At 35.1% G+C, this 20633-nt stretch overlaps 2 protein-coding genes and 2 pseudogenes across 3 annotated transcripts; 3 read left to right on the top strand and 1 right to left on the bottom strand.

Moving 5' to 3' along the window:
- The first annotated feature begins 407 nt into the window (after positions 1-407).
- On the top strand, positions 408-3076 carry LOC120179303 (annotated as a pseudogene).
- Positions 3077-3930: 854 nt separating this feature from the next.
- LOC120179292 (protein OS-9 homolog) lies at positions 3931-7334 on the bottom strand. The gene is made up of 8 exons (XM_039184928.1): positions 7192-7334; positions 6522-6598; positions 5667-5864; positions 5443-5514; positions 5025-5140; positions 4859-4925; positions 4629-4735; positions 3931-4117 (listed from the first exon to the last, which is right to left on the bottom strand). Exons 1-8 carry the CDS (start codon positions 7271-7273, stop codon positions 3979-3981), a joined length of 858 nt encoding a protein of 285 aa, XP_039040859.1. The 5' UTR covers positions 7274-7334; the 3' UTR covers positions 3931-3978.
- A 3308-nt stretch (positions 7335-10642) lies between these two features.
- LOC120179275 lies at positions 10643-12966 on the top strand. Of its 2 annotated transcripts, none has more exons than XM_039184920.1 (4): positions 10643-10710; positions 11936-11979; positions 12158-12428; positions 12662-12966. In XM_039184920.1, exons 1-4 carry the CDS (start codon positions 10653-10655, stop codon positions 12955-12957), a joined length of 669 nt encoding a protein of 222 aa, XP_039040851.1. In that variant the 5' UTR covers positions 10643-10652; the 3' UTR covers positions 12958-12966. The 2 variants fall into 2 exon arrangements, with proteins under 2 accessions (XP_039040851.1, XP_039040846.1); XM_039184915.1 differs by having other exon boundaries at positions 12158-12431.
- Positions 12967-14229: 1263 nt separating this feature from the next.
- Positions 14230-18016, top strand: LOC120179398 (annotated as a pseudogene).
- The last annotated feature ends 2617 nt before the right edge of the window (positions 18017-20633 follow it).

Here is a 20633-nt window from a genome sequence, read left to right as displayed (position 1 = left end):
ATAACATCTAAATTTTAATGTTTTTTAAAATTATCTTATATATTTAGTTTTCATTTCATTTAATACTCAATGTTAAAAATTTAATACATTTAGTATCTAAATTATCAGTTTCGATTCGTTCTAGTACATTTTTTCAAAACATAAAGCTACATTTTGAATGAAGATACTAAAATGAAACTAACTAAAGTTTTTAAGGATGAGTATTAAAATAAAATAAAAACTAAATTTTAAATACGATTTTTAAGAAAATAAAATTTATATACTAAAACGAACCAAAATTAATAGTATAAATATTAAATGCATAATTTACCCTTAAATATTTGTCTTATCACCTAGAATATTATGAAAAAAAATTTACAAATTTTTAAATGAATTTCCCATTTTCAAGAGTTTTGGTTTTTCTCAAACTCAAACCCTTCTTCTCCTGCTATTATGGTCAACAGTCCTCACTCAAACCAGTCACTGATCCCAGACTCTCTTGCCTCTTAACTTTTCTCAACGATTCAAACCGAAGATTATTAGGAAATTAATCAAGGTAATTTTTTTAACGCTTAAATTTGTAGATATCTATTTGGCTTTGTGTTATATAATCTCCGGGTGTATTTGATTTCGTGTTTTCAATCGTGTTGTATGATTTCTGGCTCTGTTTTTCTTTATAGCTTCTACCTTTTTTCCCAGTCGCGTCTGGTAGAACAATCACTCAACACATTCTTGTTTCTCAATTGAAGCTCAATCCAGCAACTGACGACTAGATCGGCGTTGCTTTCGACACACTCAGGCCAGGAAGGTGAACCACATTCAATTAACAATGCCTAAAATATAAAACTTATTCCTGCTAATCCATAGACACTAGGATGACAATTTCGTAGATTTTGTATCGTATCTGCACTAATTGGGGCGCGAAGGATAGTTTAGTGGTAAGTGGGCGGCTGCGACGGTTAGGTGATGGGTTTAAGATCTTATCCACCCAGCATCTGTCTGCTCTGCTTCCGCCGTCCACTAACTATCAATTATGTAAAATTTGAACCATCATGAATTTAGTTATTATTCCAAATATTTTGTAAATATTAAGATCTTATAGTACATGACATGTAATGTAATCAAATATTATGGTATAAATATTTTTAAAATTGAAGTCAATCATTTTTTATATCTCAATTCGGTGGGTATGGATGGGTACAGATATGTACGGGATGGGTGGTAGGTAACCCGTTAATTAATGGGTGTGGGGATGGTTTAAGAATATACCCATGTGTACGGGTGCGGATTTAAAAAATTTACCTATCGTGGGTGGTGGGTAAGTTGTGGATACAAAAATATTTTGTAGGTATGTGGATGGAGGAAGGGGTATCGGCACCTGCACCACCTGTTTGCCATCCCTAATAGACATCATAAAGTGAGTATTCGATCAATTTGAGTGAGTTAAATTATTTTTTTTGACTTAGTGGAGTTAGCGAATCCTATTTTATGATCCAAATTTTTTTCGAGTCGAGTTTATGAAATTACGAGATTTTCTATTTCCGTTCATGTTATATGAGACTCTATGGCTCTGTTTAAAGGTTGTATTTCCCCCCTTTTTTTCAGTTGAGTTTGGTAGAAAAATCAGTTGATGGGAAAGAAAAAACATGGTAATGATACTTCGATGCCGGTCGAAATCAGCTCTTCGGATCCTGGTATTTCAATTTTTGCTTCTTCTTCTTGGTTTATCAATTAGAGATCTGTGTGTGGTTATGGAACTAATATTTAGAAGAATTATGCACCAAATATGCAACTTTTTAGATGAAGATATGAATTATTTTACTGGTAATTGGCTTTGAATTTTGTTATGAGCGTTATTATTAAATATGGACTGATCAAAAGCTGAGCTGACTGATAAATAGAAGTTTGATCCTAATCTTTATGTCGTGGCAGCCTATAATGGATATCCGATTTCAAAACACCGTTCGTGTTGGATTCATGTTGTAGGGTATTTGAGGGGATGCAGGAAGAAGATAAGTAAACAAGAACTTTGTGACATTAGATTAACTGCTCCATGTTTTTTAGATATCATTCCATGTCGTGCACGATCAAACAGACGATTTAAGGGCGAGAATTCGATATCTAAACTGAAAAACAAGCTAGACTCTGGATCGCTCGAGTGTTATATAAGGTAATCTATATTGTACTGTGATAGTTTTGAGTGTTTGGTTTTCCCTCGTTTCTTGTTTTGGAAGTTTTCTGAATGCGTTTTTTGAAATTTCAGGACCATATGGAGCCGTTTCCCGGAGAATAAGCGGACTTCGTTTACGTACTTAGATTGTCGATGGTTTGCATGGTATAGGAAAGCATATTATCGAAAAAAGGTTCTATCTTGGATTAAGAGGAAGGAGATATTTTCGAAGACATGTTCTTGTTCCGATAGTTTGCTGGTTGGTATTGTCGAATAATTTGTCGGTATCACAGCGATCAAACACCTTCGATTGTCTGTAAATGTGACTATCATTTAAAATTGTATTTCTTTAGGGATCATTGGAGCCTCGTAATCTTCTGCCATCTTGGTGAAAGTTTTCAATCTAAAACCAGAACACCTTGTGTGCTGTTGCTGGACTCACTGCGGATGTTGAACCCGACACGTCTCGAACCGGATATAAGAAAGTATATTTACTCATTCGCATAACTTGGATTAGTAGCCTAGTAAAGTAGCCACAATTTCTGATGTTGAATATGTATTTCTTGCTAGCAGGTTCACGTTCGACATTTATGAAGCCGAAGGCAGGTCCAAGAATAAGCAGACGATTTATGGAATTCCTCTTTTGGTCCCTAAGGTGATTACGGTACAATTTGTGATCATCTTTTACATCTCCGTTTGACCATTGCTCTTTTCAGGTGCCACAACAAAGAATGTGGGAACTTTGTTCTCTATTTCATAAAGTCTTGTCGAAAGCGCCCCTGAGAACTTTAGCATCGAGGGCTACCCTTACTTTGTATGCTTCTCGTAACGTTTAAAACGTAATTCTTTTCGAATGAGGACTATAAGTATGATGATGAAGGTATCTGTTTTACATTGGAGATGAAAAAGGACTGATTTGATGGTGAAGCCGTGGAACGCTTTTGCGAGAGGCTCGATTCTTCGGCATGCGATTTTCATTAGTTAGTTTTACATTTACAACGTCGGGATAACATTTTTTGAAAATCCGAGACCATAATCACTGTGATATGAGTTCCATCAACCTTGGAATCTTTGTAGTCCTTTGCAATCAATGGTGATGCACCAAAATTTCTTGAAAAATACTTTAGGGATTAAATTATTTTTTTTTAAAAATGAAGATTTGACGAGAATTATCAATAAACTTTGAAGGTTTGACTGGATATTTTTCAAATTTTGGAAGGCTTATAATTTATTTAAAAGTCGAGAATATTTAATTAAAAATGTTAAAAATTGACCTTAATAAGATTTTTTTAAAATTGAAATGAGTTAATTGTACTGCACATTCTTAAGCCATTACCTTGTTTTAAATTGGTCCCTAAACTTTTAATCATTCTAATTTCATCCATAAATTGTCTCTCATTCTAAATTAACCACTAAACTTTTGAGCATTCCAAATTCATCCTTAAACTATTCCCCAAACTTTAGAACATTCCAGTAATGTCCCCCAAAATCATTCAAAATTTTAGTGATGAAATTAAAATGTTCAAAAGTCTGGGGAACAACTTAGAATGAGTCACAATTTGGAATGCTCAAAGCTTAGATATCAATTTAGAATGAGAGTCATAGTTTGAGGATGAAACTATAATGATCAAATGTTTAGAGACCAATTTAAAATAAGGAACATAGTTTAGGGACATGTAGTACAATTAATTAGCATGAAAACATAAAATCTTTGGCATGGTAAGCACAAGTTGCAAATAACAAATACTTACTGAAAATAATTTTCACTTTACCAAGGCTCATCTCTGTAAATGTGATAAAAAAAGAAGGTGAATGAGGATTTACAGCATTCATTCTCTTGAATCAAAACCAGAGTGATCATCTGAGTCCCCTACCATAGTTATACGAGTGTCGTCGTCAACCTTGGTATCCTTCGGAAGGATATTGCAGTTAATGGTATGCCATACCGGTCTCTCTTCCTGGAATAATCTGCAAAATCAAGGATAACGATCGTAATTTATTTTTTGAAAACCAGAAAAATACGAAAACGGATCGGATATCCAACTTTTTTACTATCCATATCATCCCTAGTTTCTCCTTGCATTACACCAATCCATCACTTTTGCATTCAGTATGTCTGCAAGGATACTCACAAGTCACAACCAAGCCCAAATAACATATCTGTATATGAATATGGGGATGTGATCTCCAAGGATATTCCTCGAATAAATGGAAATTAAACTTACAAAAATCTTATCAATGTCGTATACATACCCGTATCCAATACTCACAGTAAATTCCAGATATCATAACTGTCATCTATCGAGATTTAAGGAAGAGTAAAGAGGTTTTCATTCATGTTTTACATACAGTTCCCATCACAGCATTCCTAATGGCAAATCTTTTGATCTTTTCAACAGGCACAATCAGCTTTAAAGAAACTAGTATCAAAAGCGTAATCTTAGAACTTAACGAGAGAGAGAGAGAGAGAGATACTCACGGGTGTTTACAGAGCATAGGGCATTGAATAGTAAGTGCATACTTGCACGTGGCTAACTCTGTAATCGAACTAATCATCGTTCTTGGCTCCGAGCACACAAATCTCACCTACAAACAATGAGAAACCTTTAGAAAAATAAGGCATCTAAAAACTAGAACAAAGGGGTTTTTTTCTCCCTCCAAAGCAAAACTAAAGACCATATAAACGTTCTCTACTTCATTGCTTCATACCTCAGTTTCTCGGGGTTGATTAGTAAGATCACATAAGGTTCCATTTGTATATTGATGAGCATGATACCTGTACAACACCAGGTGTGATTATTAGTCCTTTTTCTTCTTTTAATTCAATATAATAATTAGTAAAAACTGCCAATTTTAAGCCATACTCAAGTCACACCTTTTCGACGTGTCTTTTGAGCGAGGATCTTTTAATGTGGAGATGTCAGAGAGATTCTGGTTGAAGGCAGCAGTGGCCTCTTCATCATAAACACCCAAGACAAACTCCTGAACCACCTGCAATGGTTATTTAACAAATATTCTCAACGCTTTGTATGAACTAGATCTTTGGTTCCGAGTTAAGAACATGTCAAGAAGATAATTAGTAAAAACTACCAATTTTGTAACTATTATTGCTACTTAGATCAAATAGATTATGCAACCAAACAATCCAGTGCCCAAAACCATTTGTTTGAGTGTCCATAACAGGTTTTGCTTATATATTTACTGCAGTTCATTTCAGACAAGAATTAAATCACAAATAAAACACGCGAACCATTAAATAAAAGTACCTTAAATAAACTGAATTAAAAGGCTACCTTATCCTCTTCCAAATGGAGTTGCCTCAACTGTTTTTGATAGCAAAATTCATATGACCACCAACCCTCTTGCTGCATAAAGAGCTGACAGCATAAGCTAGAGACAGATATGAAAATATGCAGCACAGAATTATTAATTTTTTCCCTATATACTGTACGGTGACGGCAACAATATATAGCATAGGAAATACCAAACAAACAGTTTGTAGGAACCAGATGCTCACTCTGATAAAGCATTGATATTTCAGTACTTCCAGTAGCTCATTTGGGGTCTTCAGTTTAACCCGTTTCTCGGTTTCCACAATCAAGTTACTCGTGTTCTGATGAGTAACTGTTTTTTTGGCTTTCTCCACCTTTGGCAAGAAACATAAAAAGTTATTTCCATCTTTGTTAGGCATAACAACAGACTCCTGGCCATCATCCTGCAAAACATTACAGGCATTACATTATCAAACAAATGGATAAATCGACATAGAACTTGATAGATTCACATGAAAGGAAAAAAAACCAGCCAAATAAAGTAACAAGTACATGAAAGTATTGAAGTAAATACCACACCAATTAAGTTGAGGATTACCTATAACAAGGTCTACTTCACCTATTGCCAATTCATTTTAGGTTAGATATACATTCAAAATTTAACATGATATCAAATAAGGTGTAACCCTGTTAGTTAGCCCTTCCATGACAGGCCATTGTCCCTACATGCAAAGTTCATGTCAGGTGATAGGTATGTTATCCCTACAAAGTCATCAGAGTACCAAAGAAGTGATCAAGTACATTCCACATTGATTCAGGGTAACCCGAGCAGATGAATAAAACAAGGGTCACTGCACCTATTGCGAAATAGTTTTAGAAGAAAACTAAGAAGTCTAGATTTCATTATTCTTATACCATTAAAATCAACAACCATCTTGTATAGAAATAAAACTAAGCTGCACCTCTACTCGCAATGCAAATACATGGACATGATTTTGAAGTATTGACTAAGATGCAATAAAGCAGGAAAGAACTCCAATGCTTGATCCGAAGTAAGACTGAAGAGAACATATATGTTAGAAAACCCTAAGCTTACTTACAGGTTGGTAGGGCGAGTCTTCTGTATGAAACTCAATCTTGTATTTTGGTTCACGGGAGCTACGGCCGAATGAGCCAGCTGTTGATCAGAGAAGTGTCAGCAGGCGGGGAAAACTTGAAATCAATGGAAAAATATTAAAAAAAGATAGTAAGACAGAGCCAATACACTCTAACTGGGTCAAGAACATAAGCCAACAATATAAAATTGACCATGCAGGTTAGCTATGTTCCATGATATCTAATTGGGAGAAAAACGGAAAAAATGAATCCCACATTGTTACCGAAAAGATCGATCTCCGGTCACCGGAGGACAAAGGATGTCTAATGTTTGCACCATTCTATTACAACACTGAAACCACTATTAAAAATAATTCGGTTATGCATTCCATTTCGGACAAATCACACTCTATTTAAGAATAAACAAGGAACCTTGATCGGGAAAATCTACATTAGTTGCTACTCATTTTCAAGAAACAAACACTGATTAATCTAAAACAAAGCAAAAGAAGAAAAATATTGATTGTTTAACACATGAAAATGAAAATGAAAATGAAAATGAAAGAAAACCCAGAATCAATACAAAATTAAGATTGATCATACAAAAGAAAAGATATGAAATTTACATTAAAAAAGAGGGTATAGTTGTAGAGAGGGAGAGAAACATGGAGCTACCTACGTGAGATGATGGTAAAACGAGATCGGCGAAGACATTGATGCATAAGAAGAAGATACATAAAACCGCTACCAAACTCATATTTCTTTTCCCTTTTCGAGAGACGATTGGTTCAATTTCATAAGCTCAGCCAGATGAAGAAGCGTGGCGACTGGCGAGTCGGTTGAAGACTATACTAAAACTATTATATGAACTATTAGATTAATCAATAAAATTATTTGTTATACTGGGTCAAGAAAACTCAGAAACTACGAAGGTTGCCCAATGGACCGGAAGTAGAATCCAACCAGTGGGTTAATTTGTGCTCAAAGCTTAAGCCCAAGCAGCGTTTTGCAAGTTCAATTCCATTGACACTTGGTTCATAATTATTTATTGTTATACAAGGTTAAATCATGTATTTAATATATAAATTATTAGTTTTTGTCTATTTTAGTATTTAAATTTTTTATTTTTTAAAAATCATGTCTAATGTTTAGTTTTCATTTCACTTCAGTACCCGTCGTTAAAAGTTTAATGCGTTTAGTACTTAAATTATCAGTTTTGGTTCATTTTAGTACCTAAACTTTCATTTTTTTTTTCAAAACTTAACGTTAATTTTCAAATTGGGTATTAAAATGAAATAAAAATTGAAGTGTTTATCTTGATCACATTTTTTAAGTTTATGATCCTCGTGATAACAATCGTCATGACAACAACATCTACAACTAAAGTGTTTATATGAAATTTTTGAAAAAAAAATATTGATGATGAAAAAAGTAAAATAACAAAAGAGAAAAGTGAAATGGTTGATCAAAATGGTCAACCGATATTATATCAGTCGATTTAATATATCACGTCAACATTTTGTTATTTCAGTAACTATTATTAATAATGAATAATCAATTTATTATAAATTGATAATGTCAATGATCGAATTATCATTTCTGAAATATCAATGGATAAAAGATAGATTTATTAACGTCTATGATCATGTAATGTAGTTTACCCTTTTTAGTTTCACCTCCGAGTAAAATGAAATTATCGAAATTGATGTCAGGAGTGAGCGTTCGATCGATCGAGTCGAGTTAAGTAAAAAAAATTCTGACTTATTCGAGTTGACGAGTCTTATTTTATAACTCGAAGCTGATTTTAAATTTTTTTCGAGTCGAGTCAAATTTTCAAGTTTCTATTTAAATTTAATTATAAATATTTACAATATTATTACATTATTTGATTCCAATTTAAATGGTATTTTTCATATTTTTTTATATGTGATTTATATATACCATACAAAGTCGAGAGACTCGATTAAAACTCGACTCAAACTTGAAACCTAGTTTACTAATTACTAAAAATTTTGAGTTATTCGAGTTGTATTTTACAACTCGATTTGAGCTTGAAAATTTTTCAAGTTTAGTCGAGTTTATGAAATTACAACTCGAATTCAATTCGAGATTAATTAAAAAAATTAATTTTTTGAATCAAACCAAGTTCTTATGGGAGAACCGCATCGAGTTGAGGCTGCAAGAAACATCCAAGGTTAAGGGGGTCAATATCGTTCAAGTGCAGTGACGATGGCGTTGCTAAGTTCGATGGGGGAGAATGTCACGGGCCATGAGATCGAGCTCGGGACATTGGCGCAAGGGCCCGCCAAAGAGATTCAATTTGGAGTATCGGACTTTTCAAGGTCACCAAACTTGGCCCATCACTTAGAGAATGCTAGAGAGTCCATTCACACTACAAGTACAAATATGAAAAGTGGCGTCATGTCGAAATATGATCAAAATAGCTTGGTAGATATGACAAGAGACAACAATTAGAGAATATTGTAGAGGATTCTTACCATACCAAGTGTGAACACCTATCCAATGAAAGAAGAAGACTAATTGATTGATTTTCCTTATATTGGAGATTTCTAATAAGTGGGTTCATCATAGGTGTTGATGTACATAGATATATGTCATCGATTGTGAGGGAGCTTAAGTATAAATAGAGTCTCCTGTCCTCATTTCTATCATTTCATTTCATTCCTTTCATTTTCTTTTGAGAGAGTAACAAAATTCTGAGACATTTACTCTAAGTTTTATTGTCCCTTTCTGTTGTTCTAAGTGTTATAAGTTCTCTTTGTACTAGCTTCCTCTCTAGGTGGCTAAGAGTAGCCCCCGTGGTGTTTACGCTTCCACACGAGTGTTCAACTTTGGTGGCTTGAGTGGTCACATTGTGTTAAAACTTCTGCATCATTTCGAAGCCTTAAGGGCTTAATCCCTGCCTTTGTTGAGTTGGTGTTCTCATAAGGCGTGGTATAAGGTTGACTTAGGCACGGAATCGAAAAAATGTCGTCAAAGAGTGCCTAAGGCTGCATGAAAAGATTGATCACACAAAAGAAAATATACGAAATTTGCATTAAAAAAGGGTATAGTTATAGAGAGGGGGAGAAACATGGAGTTACCTACATGAGATGGGAAAATGGGATCGACGAAGACATTTTTGCATAACCAAAAGATACATAAAAATGATACCAAACTAATCAACAATCTTATATTTCTTTTCCCTTTTCGAGAGACGATAACTTCAATTTCATATGAAAATTTGAATGTCGCAGAGTTTTGCTTGATGAAGAAGAAAGGATCGTGGATCGACTCAGTTGAAGACGATACTGAAACTACAGAGGTTGCCCAATGGACCAAAAGTGGAATCCCACCCAATGGGTTAATTTGCACTAAAAGCTTAAGCCCAAACAAAGTTTTGAAAGCAGGGATGGGTACAAGATCCGAACCCGATGGATTCTGACCCGACCCAACTCGATCGGATAAGATTTTAAAAAAAAATCGGTTTCGATTCGGATTGAATTTTTTAAAAGGAAAATATCATTCTTACCTAATACTTTGATACGTTGTAGTTATCAAACTATTAGTATTATTCTATTTTGATTCTTTTCTTGTTGTATTGTTAATTATATTAACTCATATTAAGGATTAGTGATGAATTTATTGTAAATAGATAATATTAATGATTAAATTATTATTTTTAAAATATTAATAAAAAATAAATTTATTTAAATATAACAATTTTACTTATTTTAATTCTAACTCTGACATAAACTGACAACTTCAATAATAAATAAATTGTTATTTATTGATATCACAAATTTAAGTATTAGAAATATATGAATAATTATTATCTGAAAGTTATCTTTAAATAAATACGATTTTACGCTTAACTCGTTAATAAAAAAATTTAAGCTCCGAGTAAAAAGTACTCTGCTCAGTTGGTAGAACACAAAGTTCTTAATTTTGAGGTCGTAGGATCGAGTCTTACGTAAGATATTTCATAATTCGAAAGTCTTATACGAAAGTTTGTCACAAACTAATGTTTGAAAATACTACTATCTTACCTCCCTTACCCCGTAACCCGATACAGCCATTTTTCTCTTTTAATTCTGGATAATTTGCTACAATTTTGTTCGTTTCAATTGATTACAATGGGAAAGAAAAAGAGAAGTTCCCAACTCAATAACGCCGACCTCCCCCCTTCTTCGGGTATGTTCCTATTTATTCATATTTTGTTTCAACAACGAAAGTTATTTGTTTTTGTGAAATAGTTTATAAATGAAAAGTGTTGGCCAATTTTGTAAAAAATCGGTGCTATAATTTGGGTTTCTGTTCAAGAAAAGGGAATGGGGTTTTCTGATTTGTTGCAATTTTTAATTTTTTAATTGGTTTTATTTTCTAGAATTGTTAATTGAATCTACTATTGTAGTTAATGTACTGAGAATGCTTGTTATTGATGTTTTTTGTTTGTTTGTTCAGAATATTTGACATGGATTATGTAGTAAATTTCTGAGATTTTATGAGATTTGAAGTGGGAAGAAGTTTATTTTGCTGGTAAATAGGCTGGAGAATCATATACTTTATCTTTTAAAACTTGAAATCAGAAAGTAAGGGCAAAAATATCCAATAATATTCTTTGTGTATGATGCATTTGCCTCTGAATGATTTTAAGCACACAGCTTTGTTTTGCGTCGTTGCCATTCGTAGTAAGATCATATCGGCCTGCTTTCTATTTGGTAGCTTAGTTAGATCATATTGGCCTGCTTGCTATTGTGAAGCTTAGGCTGTTGAATGTAGCAAACCATCGTGCTTGGTCATCCTCCTTAAAGGTTCATCAAATTCGAATCATTGCCAAGTGAGCTTCGATTCCATTTTCGTCAACCTTTAGGCCTTCGATATTTAGTTGATCACCTGTTTATGTTTGAAAGGAAACTGCAATAATCTTTCTTTTCTGTTTCCTTTTTACTTGTCTTTTAAGTGTACCGTTTGTTCGCACCACTCCTTTGCAAACCGCTTCATTCTTTTCTGCATTCTTATCATTGTTTCTGGTTTAACGTAGTTCTGCCATCTTGATGTGGGTAGAATGTAGATGCTATGTTACTGAAACTCGGGTGCGAGTGTTGGATAAGGGCATGTGTCCCACACGAGTGTGTTTAATCTTTTCTAAGTTTTCGATATATTTGAAAGGTACTTTGTCATCTCCTAGAATATGCTGCATATAGGTACTTTAAGAAAATTGAAAAGTCATGGCAACATTGATTAGATGAGATTTTGGTGATTTTCTTGGTCTCAGTATATGAAATATGTTCATGTGATGGAAATTTTGCCCCATCTTTGGCTTAATAATCTAAATTGGCTATGAATTCTCCCTTTGCATTTAAATGTAAACAATTAGGACGAAAATAATCATTGTACCTTTTGTTGCATATTGCAGAAGACATGCCGTGCTTGTCTGGGACAGTGATATTATCCAAAGAGGTTTTGTTCGCTTCCTCATTCATATATGAAAAATCATTCGTTCCCCGGTGTTGTCTTTAATTTTTTAATTTATAGTTCCAAGACATCTTTTTTATACTGTTTTTCCTCCATTGATGTGTCAACTGAATGCTCTGCATTTTTCGTTGATTTTTTTCTCTTTTGTCGCTTTCTTTTATAGCATTCTTCGAATTTGGATGCTGGCATTAATGTTGGAGATAGTTCTGTCAAGCTCCTTAATTCCAACTCTTCTGTTGCTCATCACCGTTACAATCTTGGGCGTTCAATATTTTTGAAAAGATCACGCCATTACTATGGTCATCACCACTCGCACCGAAACTCCGGCAGCCTTTCAAATCCATCAACTTCTCGTGGCTTGATTAGTCCTTTACTTGATGAGAGGTTATCCTTCAAGTGTGCTCATTACAAACCGGATTCAGGACACCATGCTGGTTGTATGTATCTTTATTTCATCCCTACAATATGTTCCATAGCATTTTAACTTGCATATTATCGTTTTTATCTCATCTAGATCATTACATCCAGAAACTCTGCAAATTTTAGAACACGTGTATATATATATATATATTTTAAAGAATTGGAATTATTTAAGCTTCAAACTAAGTGTTGCTTGTTCTTTTACTTTCGGTGTTGGCCAGTGACTTCAGTTTACGAATTTATGCAGATGGTAGGGAAAAAGCATTTGGCTTTGGCAGACCAGAAAGAATTAGGTCTAGTTCATTGGTGATGGATGTCGTATCATCGGACAAGGTGAAGGCAGTTTGTGGAATATGTCAAAAGCATTTCAGACGGAAACCTTATTTTCTCGGGAATTCTCTGGCTTCTGGTGAATTTTCTGTTGTGGCAGTTCTAGTTTGTGGCCACGTATACCATGCAGGTTGTTTGGAAGAGAGAACAAGCTTGGAGGACAGACACGATCCGCGGTGTCCGTTATGTTCGTCTTCACCGTCACTAATTTGATACTTATAGCGAGAAGTGATTGTAGAAATATCGACATGTTTATCGTACTAATTTAGGGCATGAATATAGGGTGTTCGTGTATGATCTAAGCTGCAGTTTTACTGATTAGAATCTTAACCATGCAATTGTACTGCTAATGTTACAGATAGTTGGCAGACATTAGAGCTTGGAAATGCTCATGTTGCACCTTTTAAACCCTATTCGTTTGGCAAACATGGAGCAGCAGTATAGTTTTTCTTAAGAGGCATTTTGCTTTAGGTATACTTCTAAATCTGTTATATACTTCATTCAGATTTCCTCTCAAGTCTCTGAATAAACTCTTCTAATTGAATCTTGCAGAGACTCAAATCCTTCTACCAATAACAACTTTTGATATAATCTCTAACAGACTCACGTGATCTATATAGTCTGTCAAAGTTCAGACAGTCATACCTATTCAACTAGCTAGTATGCAAGTAGCAATCCCGGCCCTTGTTGACCTGACACCACCATTAAGAGTCCTTATATATAAACCCCTTACGCTAGACAAAGGGATTCTATTTTCTCGTTAGATTCTCTTTGTTAACATCAACCAAACGTCATTATTGGTCTATAACTCCATTCTAAATTATCGATTACAACTCTCAGCTCAAATCAAAAGAAATAAATTATCTTTCATCGTCATAATTCAAATTTTACCTTTAACAAAATATTTAAACATAAAATTTTCCATTCTCAAACAACGGTATCTTAAACCCTAAAATAATCAACCCGATCAAATTAACTTGATTAATAAACAAAAAGTTGATTTCATTTTTTGTGATGGGAATGTGATTGAATATTTTAAGTTAATTAAAGTAATTTTTTTCAGAAGGTTTAAATTCAGGGACCGCGTGGCGCAGTAGATTTTAGAAGTTATAAAATATGATCTCAAAATCTTAAACGACTATCATATCTCAGTTATCATGTCAATGTCAAACTTAGACAACCGTCAATTTTTAACGAAAAAAGACAAGTTTAGATCATAATAAATAGTTGAGTGGTCATTTTATGAATTTTAATAGTCGATTGACTTAATAAAGTAACATTCTATAATCAAATGACTATTTTATAATTTTTGAAAATCAAAAAAATTAATAAAGTAATACTATATAGTCGAGGGAGTACTTTAAATCTAATTACTTGATAAAAATAAGATGGACCTATAATTTAATGACATGGGTTGTAATATACCCAATATAAAAAGGAATACAATCGAGGAAAAAATAAAATAAAGGTGGACTCTTGTCCTCACTAACATGGTCCATCACTCCCATTCAATCATTCTCAGCCGTTGATCTTCCCCTTCCAGGTCCATGACCCATATGTCAATATCTAGGGTTTCCATTTCCTACACGATCCTCCCATCTCCCGCCACCACAATGTCTTCCAAGATCAACGGCCGACTTTCGCCTCCGCCGTGTCCCCACTTAATCGACTTTCGCTCCCGCAACGGCTCAAAGCCGTTTCGCGCCCTCCAGGACTGCATCCGCGTCAAGCCGCCAGGAGGTCGCGCCGCCATACGAAGGGAACCCTCGGAGTTGCCCCGGTGCGGCACTTGTCATGAATCCTCCTGTCCGAGGCTCTATGCTTGCGTCTCCTGCGCCGCCGTGTTTTGTCACGCGCCTCCACTTCATTCTCACGCGACGGCTCACGCTCTTTCCATCCCCGGCCACGAGATCGCTGTCGATGTTGACCGCGCTGAGCTGTTTTGCTTCGCGTGCCGTGATCAGGTATACGATCGAGACTTTGACGCCGCCGTCGTCCTCGCTCAAACCATCACCGCCACCACCTCCATGTCTGGGTCCACCGTAACGCAATGCAAAGCGGCCGGATCTCTACCTGAAAGTCTTAGAAAGTGTCGCCGAATCGATTATAGCATGCGGGCTCCAAATTCAAGAGAAAACACCATAATCGAAAACCATTCGATCCCTCTCCACGATGCGACCAACGTTTCATTGATTTCATCGATAGAACTACCGTGGGGATTACGCGGCTTGAATAATTTGGGTAATACTTGTTTTGTGAATTCAGTTTTACAAGCATTGTTCCATACGCCGCCATTGCGAAACTATTTCTTGAGCGATCGGCATAATAGATATTATTGTCAGCAAAAAAATGGTGCTATCAATGGTTCCAAAAATTCAAGGTTCTGTTTGCCCTGCGATATGGATGCCATGTTTTCAGCTGTTTTCTCGGGCGATCGGACTCCATATAGTCCAGCTAAGTTCTTGCACAGGTTAATTTTGGATAAAAGAGTTGATTTCCCCTCCTCTTTTCTTTACCATATTGAATTACTGATATTGTATAAGTTAGTATTTGCTTTGAGGTCAAAAGTAAGGTGTGAGGCTAATTTGATAAGATTTTTGCAGTTGGTGGCAACATGCGGCAAATTTGGCGAGTTACGAGCAGCAGGACGCTCAATTTTTCATTTCCGTGCTTGATGGAATCCATGAAAAGGTGGCAAAGGAAAAAGGAAGGCACACAGTCCAGGTGACTAGCTTTCTTACTGTTCAAGGTTGTTGTAGTGAGTAGTGACTTTTGAGTTACCAAGGTGTTTATCTTAATTCTGTCTTTGATAGTGTCGTAATAAGTAAAAACGAGTACTAGCTGACATGCACCGGTATCCATGTTATATGTAAGTCCTGAAGGATATGGTAAAACTTTGTTTGTTTGTATTGGTTGGTTTTCGATTGATGGATTTGGTTAGCAATCTTCAATTAGTCTGCGTAAATGATGGTGGAGTGTTTAGTGGCCAAATTTTATAGTTACCGATAGGTTGATTGAATCCGGAACAATTTATTTGACTAACTAGAAAGGATCACTGCAAGGAAGGATCTGAATGAGGAAATTATGTAGAGCAAATGAGCATCTACTGTTAGTCTATCCCTCGCTTTACATTTTTAGCATTTATATTTTTAATTGACATCATCAAAGATTTTACTAAAGCATAAGTAACTCCAGTTTTTAACTGCAGGGCATGAGTTTAGGCCCCTTCTTTCTTGCCCTAGTTGTTGACAAGAGCTCTCAGATTTAGTACTGCAGGCTTGATGATGTCAACTACTGTACTCCTGTAAGTCAACCTTCCTTGGCCCACTTGATTTCATCGTAGGAATTTCTTACCTCTCCTAATTCTCATGTAGTCATGGTACTTCCCTTTGCCATGTAAAGGATCTTATCATCTGACTTGGTTGATCCTTATCTCAGAAAAAGTAGAGTTGCTTTAGTTTCAAAACCTGGATCAACGCCATTTTTGTCTTTTGGGTCATATTGTTTCTGAAGAAAAATTCTTCAAATGCCATGGGTTGGCAAAGAAATCCGGATTCTTTTGAACTTGATGAAGTTGTCTTCTATATTGTTCCAACTTAAACCATATTTTCTTTATCTCTTACTCATTTTCTTTCTTGCTGTTTTCCGGCAGTGTTAGAAAAGTCTAAAATGACTTCATGTGTGTTGAGAAGAGATATTGTGGCAGGAAACTCGAGTTAAATTATAAAAAGACCTAAGAAATGCTAACCATAAGTTGTCATTGAGCAATAGCTGGGCCACAATGATTTTGCATTTAAACCCTTTGTATCACCCAATTCAGCTTTCGCTGGTAAAGTTGAGTGCAGAACTAGCTCTTTCTTCCTTGTTCTATTAAATGAAGGCCTGAAGGGGAGCATCTGATATGGAGTTGCTTTCTATTGAATTTACCCTTGACTACTTTTTGTAGAATCATGTTTCTCTCAGTTTTTGACACTCTCACTAGGAGCTAATTAGCTTGAGCCATTAATATTTGAATGCATGTTTGAGTAACTAGTTGCTTATCGGAAATGAGGAGCTAGTTTTAGTTGCTTGTGATGCTGTTCTTTATAAATGGAAAGTTTTGGATGATAATGTATCTCTTCTATTGGATTTTCTTAACTAAATTCCTTGATGATGCAGGCACGGGTGATTGTTGCATTGCTCATAGAGCATTTTCTGGTATTCTGCGGTCTGATGTCATGTGCATGGCTTGTGGTTTCACATCGACCACATATGACCCATGTCTAGACATTTCCCTGGACTTGGAACCGAATCGAGGGGCTTCTGGGAAATCTTCCGCAAAAGCCAACAATTCTTGCAATGTCGAGGCAGATTGCATGGGTTCAAGCCGAAATGGTGGGATGTCTACTTTAAAAGGTTGCTTGGAACGATTTACAAGAGTGGAGAGGTTGGGTTCCGATCAGAAATTTTTCTGCCAAAAGTGTCAGGTGAGACAAGAGTCTCTTAAGCAGATGTCTATAAGAAAGCTTCCATTAGTTTCATGCTTTCATATAAAAAGGTTCGAGCACTCCTCAATAAGAAGGATGTCGAGGAAGGTTGACCAGTATCTGCAGTTCCCATTTTCATTGGACATGGCTCCTTATCTCTCCTCATCCATTTTGAGGAGTCGGTTTGGAAACAGGATCTTCCCTTTCAATGGAGATGAACAAGATGCACCCAACGAGGTATCATCCGAATTCGAGTTGTTTGCTGTTGTCACACACTCAGGTAGATTAGATGCCGGCCATTACGTGACTTACTTGCGATTAAATAATCACTGGTACAAGTGTGATGATGCTTGGATCACTCGAGTTAACGAGAGCATCGTGCGTGCTGCACAAGGGTACATGATGTTTTACGTGCAGAAGATGCTATATTATAAAGCAAGCGAAAAGCAAGATGCCTCGTGGTGTGACGTTCAGAGATAAGAATTTGGTTTTTTTTTCCGGTTCAAATCATGTAGGGGCTCAAAGATGGCTCGCTACATTGTTTGAAGATATGGTTACCATGGAGTTACAGATCGGATGTGATGGCTAGTTTTGTATACGATGAAAACAAGTTTCATCGAGTCGCTCTGCGCGTTGGCAAAATTCCGGGCTGCTTTTTGCTTTCGGAGCACTTAATACCCGATCAGATCGGAGTGTTAAGTGAGCCTAAATTTTTGAGGCACTCAGGGAAATCAATTTTATAAGATATGAATTCTGGAAATATGATTTCTGAAATTGTCCTTCCTAGTCATCTAAGTGTTGGCCAATTGATTCTTTTTCCAATGACACCCCAAACCTCGCAAATGTCACGGACATAATTTATTTGTTCGATCATTATGTCGTACGGTACTTAAAAGGGACGTTGTCGTAGTCAAGCCTAGATGTAAAAAAATCAGATCGAATTCGATTATAAATATAGATCTAGATTTAGATATCGGATCAAAGTCGACCACGGAAAAATTGCCCCACACACCGCCGTTTCCTAATCGGATGTTGTTAATATAAGATTGTTGAAGTTTTCGCCCTCTTCTTTACACCTTTTTTGACCGCAAATGGTCGCCGCCAAATGACCAATGTTGCCTGGCGAGGTGGCCCGGTTGATAGGTACGTACATGCGGACCATCCGAGCGGGGAGAGTCAAGCCATTACATTTTAGCCAATTTATCATTAACTTGTAAGACCTGAAGTATTTATTATGTATTTAATCTAAATATTTGGGGGGCAAAAGTCCAACTTTATTTAAATTTAAACTGATAAGAACCTAAAATGTTATTAAACCAAAAATTTTGAGAGGGGAAAGGGTCCCTTGCACCCCTATAAAGCTCCGTCCCCGTTAACGATATACAGCTCCGTCCCCGTTAATGATAATAGGGACTTGATTGCAGAGCATACAAGACTGCAAGGATTTATTTGTGCAATTAGAAAAATGAGAGAACTAAGTGGGTGGTTAAGGACTCGAATGCACTTTTAACCCACTTTGTGTCTCATTTCTTCAATTGAACTATAAATTTTCTACATTTTGCAATAAATATGCGTTATTGTTTAACCCTTAATTGAGTAATCGTGTGGAGTCTTAACACCCTTCAACGTTTATAAATATATATATAAATACTTTGATCGACAGCTCTACAAAATTGAGTGGAACGAGAGAAACAAATATTAATGGATACTTAACTAATTAACATTCAGGGTAAAATACACAAATGATCCTCTGACTATATGATACTATTTTATTATCATTCGACTATTAAAAGTTATAAAATGATCCCCAAACTATAGATAGTTGCTTTGTTGAGTCCCTCGACTATTTAAAGTTACAAAATGATCACCTGACTACTCTTATGTTCTAAGCTTGTCTTTTTTCGTTAAAAAAATTGACGGTCGTTTGAACTAAACGTTAACATGCGGATTGAGATATGATAGTCGTTTAAGATTACGAGATCATATTTTATCATATCCCAGTCAGCAGATTAACATCTAATCTCGTAATCTCAAACGAATATTATATCTTAGTCTGCATGTTAACGTTTAGCTCAAACGCCCGTCAAATTTTTAACTAAAAAAGACTAGGTTGGAACATAATGAATAGTTGAGTGACCATTCTGAAACTTTTAATAGTCTAGGGACTCAACAAAGCGCCTCTCTATAATCATATGACCACTTTATAAATAATAGTTGAGGGCTCAACAAAGCTACTCTCTATAGTCATGAAATCATTTTGTAACTTTTAATATCCTTACATTTATTAGTTGTAAAATGGAAGCATTTTTTTTCTATTTTAATGCATTAATTTATTGTGTTTGCAAAAGACTCTAGTTTTGATGCCTTTAATTCTAACTAATTATAATAAAACCAACCTTTTTTGCTTTTAATTTTGTTTGATAATTAATTTTGGAACCCTTTTTTGCTAAAGACTCATAATTAATATTGTTTTTAAAGTACACAATAATATGCTAATTCACTTAATTAGCATCTATCAATGAATTAATGTTTTGTAAGTAGTACCATAAATACATGGGTAAATTATAAGTTCAGCACCTAAATTATCAGTTTTGGTTCATTTTAGTACTTAAATTTTTTATTTTTTCAAAACCATTCTTGAAATTTAGTTTTTGTTTCATTTTAGTACTCATGTTCAAAATATAACGTTAAGTTTTTGAAAAAAATTAAAAGCTTAGGTATTAAAACGGACCAAATTTTATAGTTTAGGTATTCAACAAGTTAAATTTTCAATAATGGGTACTAAAATGAAACAAAAATTAAATATTAAGTATGATTTTGAAAATATTTTATAAAAGTGTAAGTTGTAGTATGAATAAACCTAATCCATATGTGTGGAAAATTGCAATTTAAAATCAATGGTTGAAGGCAAAGGCCCAATGAATTTATGCATTGTAAGTAGTACGCATTTATTGATTACCTACCAACTACACACATCCTTTCTATCCACAAGCTTTGGCTTTGGCTTTACATCCAAATATAAAAATACATTCTTTCTCTAACAATAAAATAATCTCATATTTACTAACGGGTCAGTTCAAGTAGTAAGCAACATGATTCCGTTTAAAAAAAATCTCGAGTTCGAGTCCTTATAAATGCCAAAAAGTCGATTAAAGTTCTGAAAAATATATTAATTTTGTCTAAAAAGAAGAGTCGTTAGTCCCTTGACTATATAGAAGTGTTTTGTTCAGTTCCTCGACTATTAAAAGTTATAAAATTATTACTCAACTATTCATTATGTTCCAAACTCATCATTTTCCGTAAAAAAATAACGGGAGTCTGAGCTGGACGTTAACATGTTGACTGAGATATGATAGTCGTTTGAGATTACGAGATCAACTTTTATCATATCTCAGTCAGCAGGTTAACGTACAACTCAAATTG

This window comes from Hibiscus syriacus, unplaced genomic scaffold (genome assembly GCF_006381635.1).
Source record: "Hibiscus syriacus cultivar Baekdansim isolate YM2019G1 unplaced genomic scaffold, ASM638163v2 tig00003632_pilon, whole genome shotgun sequence".
Classification (NCBI taxonomy): Eukaryota; Viridiplantae; Streptophyta; class Magnoliopsida; order Malvales; family Malvaceae; genus Hibiscus; species Hibiscus syriacus.
Note: the sequence above shows the minus strand (reverse complement) of the source record. Positions and strands in the feature narration are given on the sequence as shown.